General features: G+C 58.0%; 1 protein-coding gene across 1 annotated transcript; it reads left to right on the forward strand.

The window, feature by feature from the left end:
• The first annotated feature begins 1214 nt into the window (after window positions 1-1214).
• On the forward strand, window positions 1215-6934 carry LOC142599680 (uncharacterized). Its single transcript, XM_075741410.1, has 4 exons — window positions 1215-1271; window positions 4405-4500; window positions 6050-6128; window positions 6255-6934. The coding sequence occupies exons 1-4, from the start codon at window positions 1236-1238 to the stop codon at window positions 6908-6910; spliced, it is 867 nt and encodes a 288-aa protein (XP_075597525.1). The 5' UTR covers window positions 1215-1235; the 3' UTR covers window positions 6911-6934.
• The last annotated feature ends 3270 nt before the right edge of the window (window positions 6935-10204 follow it).

Genomic DNA, 10204 nt, shown 5'->3' on the forward strand with positions numbered 1-10204 from the left:
GGGGCGTTGGGCACGTGCGGGCACACCACCTCCGGCCATTTGTCCCCTCCCCCCAGCCCCAAATCCCCCGGAAATGAGCCCAAAAGGTGCCCGGCTGGGGGGAGGGGTGGCAGCCCCTCAGGCGTGGGAGAGCCCCGCGCGCCGCGTTCCCAGGCCCCTTCCCCCCGCCCCTCCCCCCCCTTTCCCACGGGACAAGGAGCTCGGGGCCGCCCCTCCCCCGCGGCGGGTGCCGGACACGTGCGGGATCAAAGGGCCGGGCGGCCTCGTGCCGTCACCCTTCCCCCACCCCCACCCCCCTCCGGCAGCGGAACCGGCGCTCCCAGTAAGCCCCAGTGCTCCCAGTAACCCCCAGTGCTCCCAGTAACCCCCCAGTAACCCCCCCAGTGCTCCCAGTAACCCCCAGTAACCCCCAGTGCTCCCAGTAACCCCCCCAGTGCTCCCAGTAACCCCCAGTGCTCCCAGTAACCCCCCAGTAACCCCCCCAGTGCTCCCAGTAACCCCCCCAGTAACCCCCAGTGCTCCCAGTAACCCCCAGTGCTCCCAGTAACCCCCCAGTAACCCCCCCAGTGCTCCCAGTAACCCCCAGTGCCCCCCAGTGCTCCCAGTAACCCCCCCAGTAACCCCCAGTGCTCCCAGTAACCCCCCCAGTGCTCCCAGTGTTCCCAGTATGCCCCCAGTGACCCCCAAGTGCTCCTCCCAGTGCTCCCAGTGCCCCCCCACTGCCTCCTCAGTGACCCCCAAGTGCTCCCCCAGTGCCCCCCAGTGCTCCCAGTACGTCCCAGTGCTCTCAGTACCCCCCCAAGTGCTCCCAGTGCGCCCACTCCCCCCCCGCCCAGTATCCCCAGTGCCCCCCCTCCCCCTCGGTGTCCCCACCCCCCCCCCAGTATCTCCAGTGCTCCCAGTGCCCCCCCTGTACCCCTCCCAGTGCTCCCAGTGTTCCCAGTTCCCCCCTCCCCACCCTGCTCCCAGTGCCCCCCCCCAGTATCCCCAGTGCTCCCAGTGTTCCCAGTGCCCCCCCCCGCTCCCACTGCCCCCCTCCCCCCCAGTATCTCCAGTGCTCCCAGTGCCCCCCCCAGTGCTCCCAGTGCCTCCACACACGCCCCCCCCGCTCCCCTTGCCCCCCTCCAGTATCCCCAGTGCTCCCAGTGCCCCTCCCCGGGGCGGGGCCGCCCGCTCCCATAAAGGGTCCGACCGGGACATCCCGGGCCAGACCCGCGCGGCCCCGGCCCGGCACCATGAGCAGCGCCGCGGAGCCCCACAGCGACAGGAAGGTAACGGCGGCCTGGCCCGGTTCGGACCCCTTCGGCCCGGTTCGGACCCCTTCGGCCCGCTTTGGGTTTGGCCCAGTTTAGGCTTGGCCAGGCTCGGCCCAACTTGGCGCGGTTCAGCCCGCCTGGGGCTTGTCCTGGTTGAGACCCCCTTTGGCCCAGTTCAGCCCGGTTGGGACTTTAACTGGTTCAGACCCATTTGGCCCGGTTCAGCCCTTTTAGGGCTTGATCTGATCCAGCCCAGTTTGGCCCGGTAGATCCTAGTTAGGGTTTGGCCAGGTTCAGCCCTTTTAGGGCTTGATCTGATTCAGCCCAGTTCAGCCTGGTTGGGACTTTAACTGGTTCAGACCCATTTGGACCAGTTCAGCCCTTTTAGGGCTTGGTCTGATTCAGCCCGGTTTGGCCTGGTTCAGCCTGGTTGGGGCTTTAACTGGTTCAGACCCATTTGGCCCAGTTCAGCCCTTTTAGGGCTTGGTCTGATTCAGCCCGGTTTGGCCTGGTTCAGCCTGGTTGGGGCTTTAACTGGTTCAGACCCATTTGGCCCAGGTCAGCCCTTTTAGGGCTTGGTCTGATTCAGCCCAGTTTGGCCCAGTTCAGCCCGGTTTGGACTTTAACTGGTTCAGACCCATATGGCCTGGTTCAGCCCTTTTAGGGCTTGGTCTGATTCAGCCCAATTTGGCCCAGTTCGGCCCCGTTTGGACTTTAACTGGTTCAGACCCATTTGGCCTGGTTCAACCTGGTTTGGATTTGGCCCAGTTCAGCCCAGTTTGAGCTTGGACCTGTTCAGTCAAGTTTGGCCCAGTTCAGCCTGGTTTAGACTTTAACTGGTTCGGATCTGTTTGGCCTGGTTCCGCCCGGTTTTGGCTTAGCCTGGTTGAGCCCGGTTTAGACTTGAGTCCGAGCCAGATCATTTGTCCTGGTGTGGGCTTCGCCCAGTTTGGCCCCATTTGGCCCAGTTCAGCCGTTTGACCTGGCTCAGCCCAGTTTGGGTTTGGCCCAGCTCGGCCTGGTTTGGGGTTTGATCCTGTTTGTCTCCATTTTTCTTGGCCTTGTTAAGCCCAGTTTAGACCAGTTTGGGTTTGGTCCGGTATGGCCCAATTAGTATTTGGCCTGGTTCAGCCCAGATTGATCTGGGTCCACTCATTTGGGCCAATTTGGCCCAGTTCGGGTTTGGCCTGGTTTGGCCTGGTTAAGCGCAGTTCCAACCAGTTAGGGTTTAGCCCATTTTGGTTTCAATTGGGCTTGGACCAGTTTGGCCCAGTTCTACCCAGTTAGCGCTTTGCTCTGTTCAGGCCAGGTTGGGCTTGGCCCAGTTTGGCACGCCTTGATCCAGTTAGGACTTGGTGCTGTTCGGGCTTAGCCCAGTTTGACCCGGTTCAGCCCAGTTAGGACCTGGCCCAGTTCAACTCTGGGCTTGTCCTGGTTTGACCTAGTTAAGACTTGGCCTGATTCAGCCTGACTCAGCCCAGTTTGGCCTTGTTTAGGCTTGGCCCCATCCTGCTCAGTCTGGCCCTCTTAGAATTTGGCCCAGTTAGGACTTGACCCAGTTCAGCTCATATTGGCCTGGTTTGGCCCAGTTTGACCCAGTTTGATCTGGTTCAGCTCAGATTGGCCCAGTTCAGCTCAGATTGGCCTGGTTTGACCCAGTTTGGCCCAGTTTGATCTCGTTCAGCCTGGTTTGACCCAGTTTGGCCCAGTTTGATCTGGTTCAGCTCAGATTGGCCTGGATCAGCCCAGTTTGGCCCAGTTTGGTCTGTTTCAACCTGATCTAGCCCAGTTCAGCCTTGGTTCAGTCTCAGACCCAGTCCAGCCTTGTCCCAGTCCAGCCCTGCTCAGCCCAGTCTGGTTCAGCTTGGCCCAGTTCATCCAAACCCAGTTAAACCCAGCCTAAGTTTGTCCTGACTCAACCTGGTTTGGCCCTGGTTGGCTCAGATCAGCCCAGTTCACCCCAGTTTGGCTCTGCTTGCCCACACTGGGCTCTGTCTGGTTTGGCCCAGTTCAGCTGGACCTGGTTCTAGCTGGAGTTTAATCTGGTCCTGTTGACCCCGGCCTAGTCCAGTATGGCCCAGTTCAGCCTGGTCCAATTTGGTTTGGGCCAGTTCAGTTCAATCCCATCCAGCTTGGTTGGACCTGGCCTGGTTCAGCCCCACCTGACCTGGTTCGGCCCAGTTAAGCCCCATCCCAGTCCAGTTTGTTCCCAGCCCAGTTAAGCCCCAGTCCAGCCCAGTTTGATCCCAGCCCAGTTTGGTCTGGTTTGGCCCCAACCTGAGGAGTTTGGCCTGGTTGCCCCCAGACTGGTTTGGCCCAGTTTAACCCCAACTAAACCCAGTTTAGTCCCATCACGTCCTGGCCCAGTTTGGTTCAGCCTTGGCCCATTTTAGTCCCAGTCTGGGCCCTAACCCAACCCAGTTTAGTCCCAGCCTAACCCATCCCATCCCAGTTTGACCCCAACCCATCCCATCCTGGCCCAGTTTAAACCCAACTAAACCCAGTTTAGTCCCATCATGTCCTGACCCAGTTTGGTTCAGCCTTGGCCCAGTTTAGTCCCAGTCTGGGCCCTGACCCAACCCAGTTTAGTCCCAGCCTAACCCATCCCCTCCCAGTTTGACCCCAACCCAACATGACCCAGCCTTACGGTTTAGTCTCAGTCTAACCCACCCCCGTCCCAGTTTAGCCCCAGCCTTACGGTTTAGTCCCAGTCTAACCCACCCCCGTCCCCGTTTGGCCCCAGCCTTACGGTTTAGTCCCAGTCTAACCCACCCCCGTCCCAGTTTGGCCCCAGCCTTACGGTTTAGTCCCAGTCTAACCCACCCCCGTCCCAGTTTGGCCCCAGCCTTACGGTTTAGTCCCAGTCTAACCCACCCCCGTCCCAGTTTGGCCCCAGCCTTATGGTTTAGTCCCAGTCTAACCCACCCCCGTCCCAGTTTGGCCCCAGCCTTACGGTTTAGTCCCAGTCTAACCCACCCCCGTCCCAGTTTGGCCCCAGCCTTATGGTTTAGTCCCAGTCTAACCCACCCCCGTCCCAGTTTGGCCCCAGCCTGATTTGGCGCTGGCCCAGTTAGGCCGGGGTCAGGCCTCACTTTCGCTCTGCCCCCTCCCCCCTCCCCTCCCCCCTCCCCTCCCCCGCCCCGGGCAGCTCCTGAAGCCGCTCATGGAGAAGCGTCGTCGCGACCGCATGAACCGCAGCCTCGACCGGCTCCGGCTGCTGCTGCTGGCGGCCACCTGTGACGAGGTGAGGCTCTATCGCGACTATCGCGCCTCTATCGCGGTTCTGCTGCGACTAGCGCGGCGCTAGTGGGGCTCTGTCGTGACTATTGCAGCTCTGTTTCAGCTCTGTTGAGGCACTCTCGTGACTATCGTGGCTCTTCCTCTCTCTATCACGACTAGCGCACCTCTATTGCGGTTCTGTCACGACTGTTGCAGTTCTGTTGCAGCTCTGTCACAACTCTCAGTCCTATCGCAGCTTTATTGTGGCATTCTCATGACTATCGTGGCTCTTCCTCTCTCTGTCATGACTATCGCGCTTCTATTGTGCCTCTATCACGGTTCTGTTGTGACTGTTGCAGGACTATTGGGGCTCTATCGCGACTATTGCAGCTCTATTGTGGCTCTGTCTCAACTCTCAGTCTTATTGCAGCTTTATTGTGGCACTCTCATGACTGTCATGGCCCTTCCTCTCTCTGTTGTGACTATCACGACTCTATCATGACTATTTGGGCTCTGTAAGGGCTCTACTGTGACTGTCAGCTCTGCCATGGCTCTGTTGTGATACTATCATGACTATCCCGGCTCTGTTGTGGCTTTATCTTGACTATTGCAGCTTTCTCACAGCTCTATCAGGACTCTCTTGGTCTGTCAAGGCTCTTTTGTGGCACTATCATGATTATTGCAATTATTGTGACAGTTCTGGCTCTGTTGTGACTGTCGCAGCCTTGGCTGGGCTCTATCATGACTATTAGGGTTCTGTTGTTACTATCACATCTACTGAGACTCTATCGTGACTCTCTTGTGACCTGATCGCGATTATATGGTCTCTGTCGTGGCTGTGTTGTGACTATGGGGGCTCTACCGTGACTCTGCCCCGATGCTCAGGGGTCTCTCGGGGCTCTCTCGCGATTACGCATTGCGATTATCACCTTGTTATCCTGCCTGTCGCCTGTCACTGCAGCTACGGCAGCTTTGTGCTGGTTCCTCTCCCCCACCAGGGGGCGCTGTCGGGGCACTGTCGAGGCACTGGGGGCTCTGACAGGGCGCTATCGGGACATTATCGGGATGCTCTTGGGATACTTTTGGGATCTCTATCGGGGGGACGCTATCGGGACTCTATCAGGACACTACGGAGATGCTCTTGGGGCTCTATTTTGGCACTATCGGAGGTCTATCGTGACACTATCATGACACTATTGGGATGCTATTGGGACACTCTCGGGGTGCTATCAGGGCACTACTGGGACACTGTTGGGGCTCTGTCATGAGACTTGGGGCTCTGTCGGGACACTATCAGGACATTCCGGGGAGCTCTACAGGGTCACTACCGGGGCACTATCGTGACACTATCGTGTCGCTATTGGACCAGTAGCGGGGTCCCTGTGGGCCTCGCTCACGGCTCTGGGGGCACCGTTGGAGGGGGGGGACACGGCGGTTCCATCACGACACCGTGGCCGCCGCCCCCTCCCTGTCACGACTCGTGTGACGTGTGTGTGTGTGTCCCGTCCTCCTCCTCCCCCGCTCCATCTCTCTCTCTCTCTCCCCTCCCCCCCCACCCCCACCCCCGCCCCCAGCGTCTCCGAAACCCCAAGGTGGAGAAGGCCGAAATCCTGCAGAAAACGGTGCAGTTCCTGCGGGCGCAGCCCCTCTCAGGTCCGTGCCTCAGTTTCCCCACCCCACCCTGGGACACCGCCGTCCCCCCCGGCCAGCATGTTGTGGCTTCTCCGGGGGTTTGCGCCTGAGTTTGAGGGGGGTCACCATGGTTTCTCTTCGGCACAGAGCCCTCGCGGACAGAGGAGCTGTTCCTGAGACGCTATCGCAGCGGCTACCGGGAGTGTTTGGCTCGTGCCGCCCGCTTCCTGCAGGTCGTCCCAGCGGAGTCTCCGTGTTCAGGCCCGGGGCCCGTGGCCGTCTGCCCCCCACCACTCGTCGCTGGCCTCACCGACACCCCCGGGCCCTCCGGCCGCCATGGACTGCCTGCGCCGCGGATGGGGCCCACCTGCCCCGGTTACCACAGTTACGGGCCTGGTTACAACAACTTTGGGCCTACGCCGGGGCCTAGTCTGGGGCCTACTCACAGGCCTAAATGCGGCCTTGGTTACCGCCCCAGTGACGGCCCCGGTTGCCCCGGTGACGGCCCCAGTTGCCCCGGCGATGGCCCCTGTTGCCCTGATGATGGCTCCGGTTGCCCTGGTGACAGGTCCGGGTGTTCTGGTTACCATGGTTACGGGCCTGGTCTGAGGCCGGGTCTTGGGCCTACTTTCGGGCCTACTTTTGGGTCCAGCCTGGGCCCCCAGCATGGCCCCAGTCGTGGCCCTGGTAGCGGCCCCAGCGGCCACGAGGACTCACAGCGGCGCTGCGCCAAGGAAGAGGCGCCGAGGGAGAGCGGGGGGCCGCTGGGGCCGCCCTGCCATGTCTGGAGACCCTGGCCCTGAGCCGCGAGGGGCGGCTGCACGTCCCCCCCTCCCCAGCTTGCTCACTGGGAGGATGGGAGAGACTGGGGGGCTGGGAGGATGGGGGGGAAACTGGTATACTGGGAGGAAGGAAGGCTTTTTAGCTGCTAAACTGGGAGGAAGGCCCTTTTGAAGTACTGGGAGGATAGGAGTAAACTGGAACGCTGGGAGAAAGGCGGGTTTTTAACTAGTATACTGGGAGGATGGTGGTTTTTACTGGTATACTGGGAGGAAGGTGGGTTTTTAACTGGTATACTGCAAGGATAGTGGTTAGTGAGTTGTATACTGGGATTTTTTTTTTTTTTTTTTTTAACTGGTATACTGGGAGGACAGGCTCTTAACTGGTATACTGGGAGGAAGACTGCTTTTTTGTTGGTATACTGGGAGAATGTTTGGGGTTTTTTTAACTTATGCTGGGAGGAAGGTCCCTTTTCACTGGTGTGCTGGGAGAACAGAGGTTTTTTCACTGGTATATTGGGAGGACTGAGCTTTATTACTGGTATACTGGGAGTATGGGAGAGTTTTAACTGGTATATTGAAAGGAAGACAGTTTTCACTGGTATACTGGGAGGACAAAACTCTATTACTGGGGGAGGATGTGGGGCTTTTACTGGTACACTGGGAGGACAGCATTTTTTTTCACCAGTATACCAGAAACACGGTTTTTTAACTGGTAGACTGGAGGAACAGGTGGTTTTAACTGGTATACTGGGAAGAAGGGGACTTTTCCTTAGTATACTGGGAGGATGGTGGCTATTCACTGGTATACTGGGAGGATGGCAGTTTTTAACTGGTATACCAGGAGGATGGGGAGGTTTACTGGTATACTGGGAGGATGAGGGACTTCCCCAGCTCTGGAGCTACCCCAGACCTGGCGTTAAATCCAGTTTTCCCAGAGTTGGTTGATTGCCCTCAAATTGAGGGTTTCCGCCTCAAAACCCAGCCCCAGGTCCTGGAGTCCTGGGATGGGGGGGGACACACGACACACACGACCCTTCCTCCGTCCTCCCTAGGTGGAGGATCCGAGTCCTAGCCAGAAATTGGGAGGAATGGTTCTGGGTGGCATCATATGGGGGGCTCGAGGGTCCCAGGGCTGGTTTTGGGTTGAAGAAGTGGTGGTTTTGGGGTCTGTTAACACTTTCTTCCCAGTACAGGTGGAGCCTTGGCGTCCCAGCCAGCCCCAGATCCCAAATTGGGGGGATGTCAAAAGCGGGTGGGAAAAAGGGTGGGGGGGAAATATATTTTTTTGTTATAATCTTCTTTTTTTTTTTTTTTTCTTTCCTGTACCCAATTTATGTCCCCTTCCCCCTTTTTTCCTGTATATCTGGGGGAAAAAAATGTAATTCAAATACAGAATGTGTTGTATCCTGATGTCTCCTGGCTTCTTCTGGCATCGGTGGGGGCTGCGAGACACCGGGGAACCCCCTCCCAGGCATGGCCCTATGGCGAGGGGGACCCCGTAGGGACATGGGAGATTTCCTATAGGGTGTGTGTGGGTCGCTATGGGCCTGGGTTGTCTAGGGTCAGGTGAATGGGGGTGTCCCCATAGGGTGGAGTTATGTTGAGGACTTGTAGGACCTTATGGGGAAGCATGTCTAGGGTCCATATGGGGAGGGGGCCTACATGGAGGACCCTAAGGGCAGGGATCCATGGCTGCCCTTTGAGTTCTGTCCCTCCTCACTCTTCTCCTCCTTCTCTCCATCTTTTGGAATGTGAGGGACATCAGCGTCTGGCTGGCTCCATCCCCAGGAGGTGAGGGACCCAGGGTGAAGGACGCTAGTGTCTGTCATCGAAAGGTCATGGCAACTGGGGGAGGTTCCTGAAGATGGGAGAGAGCAAATGTCGCTCCTGTCCTCAAGCAGGGCAAGAAGGAGGATCCAGGGAGCTACAGGATGTCAGTCTGACCTCCACCCCGGGAAGGTGATGGAGAAAATCCCCCTGGAAAGGATTTCCAAAGACATAGCATCATGGAATAGTTTAGGTTGGAAAAGACCTTTAAGATCATCAAGTCCAACCACTGAACCATGTCCCCAAGCACCACATCTACATGTCTTTGAAATCCCTCCAGGGATGGTGGCTCCACCACCTCCCTGGGCAGCCTGTTCCAATGCCTGACAACCCTTTCAGTGAAGAATTTTTTCCTAATCTCCAATCTAAACCTCCCCTGGAGCAACTTGGGGCCGTTTCCTCTTGTCCTGTTGATTGTTACTTTGGAAAAGAGACCGACACCCACCTGGCTACAACCTCCTTCCAGGTAGTTGTAGAGAGCGATCAGGTCTTCCCCTCAGCCTCCTCTTCTCCAGGCTAAACAACCCCAGGTCCCTCAGCCGCTCATAAACTTGTTCTCCAGACCCTTCCCCACCTTCGTTGCCCTTCTCTGGACACACTCCAGCACCTCAATGTCTTTCTGGTAGTGAGGGACCCAAAACTGAACACAGCACTCAAGGCTGAGTACAGGGGGATGGTCACTGCCCTGGTCTTGCTGGCCACACCATTGCTGATACAAGCCAGGATGCTGTTGGCCTTCTCAGCCACCTGGGCAAGCTGCTGGCTCATGGTCAGCCACTGTCGACCAACACCCCCAGGTTCTTTTCCACCGAGCAGCTTTCCAGCCACTCTTCCTCAAACCTGTAGCATTGCCTGGGGTTGGTGTGACCCAAGTGCAGGACCCGGCACTTGGCCTTGAATGACGAGAAGGTGGTGGGGAGTGGTTGGCATGGATTGATGACGGGCAAATCGTTCTTAACCAACAAGCCAGACAACGAGGTGACTGGCTTGGTGGGTGAGGGGAGAGAAGGGGGTGGTGACTTTATTGGCCAAATTCTGGGACCCAGAGGGTTGGGATCAATGTCTGCCGATACGCTGGAGGGTCATGCTGCCATCCAGAGGGACCTCAATAGGCTGGAGAAATGGGCTGACGGGACCCTCATGAAGTTCAATGAGGGGAAGTGAGAAGTCCCGCTCTTGGGGAGGAACAACCCCAGGTACCCCAGTGAGGTCTGGGGACTGCCCAGCTGGAAAGCAGCTTCACTGAGAAGGACCTTGGGGTTGTGGTGGACACCAAGTTGAACGTGAGCCAGCCATGCATCCTTGGGGCAAAGAAGACCAATGGTGTCCTGGGCTGCGTTAGGCAAAGCCTTGCCAGAAGGTCGAGGGAGGTGATGCTTCTCCTCTGCTCGGCACTGGTGAGGGCACACCTGGAGTCTTGTGTCCAGTTCTGGGCTGCCCAGTACAAGAGACATGGGCATACTGGAGAGGCTAACAAAGGGCCGTGAA

This window comes from Balearica regulorum, unplaced genomic scaffold (genome assembly GCF_011004875.1).
Source record: "Balearica regulorum gibbericeps isolate bBalReg1 unplaced genomic scaffold, bBalReg1.pri S36, whole genome shotgun sequence".
Taxonomy (NCBI): domain Eukaryota; kingdom Metazoa; phylum Chordata; class Aves; order Gruiformes; family Gruidae; genus Balearica; species Balearica regulorum.

Coding starts and splice junctions, on each gene's coding strand:
- LOC142599680 (XM_075741410.1), top strand. CDS start 1,236: ATGAGCAGCGCCGCGGAGCCCCACAGCGACAGGAAG. Junction 1,272..4,404: donor AGCCCCACAGCGACAGGAAG/GTAACGGCGGCC, acceptor CGCCCCGGGCAG/CTCCTGAAGCCGCTCATGGA. Junction 4,501..6,049: donor TGGCGGCCACCTGTGACGAG/GTGAGGCTCTAT, acceptor CCCCGCCCCCAG/CGTCTCCGAAACCCCAAGGT.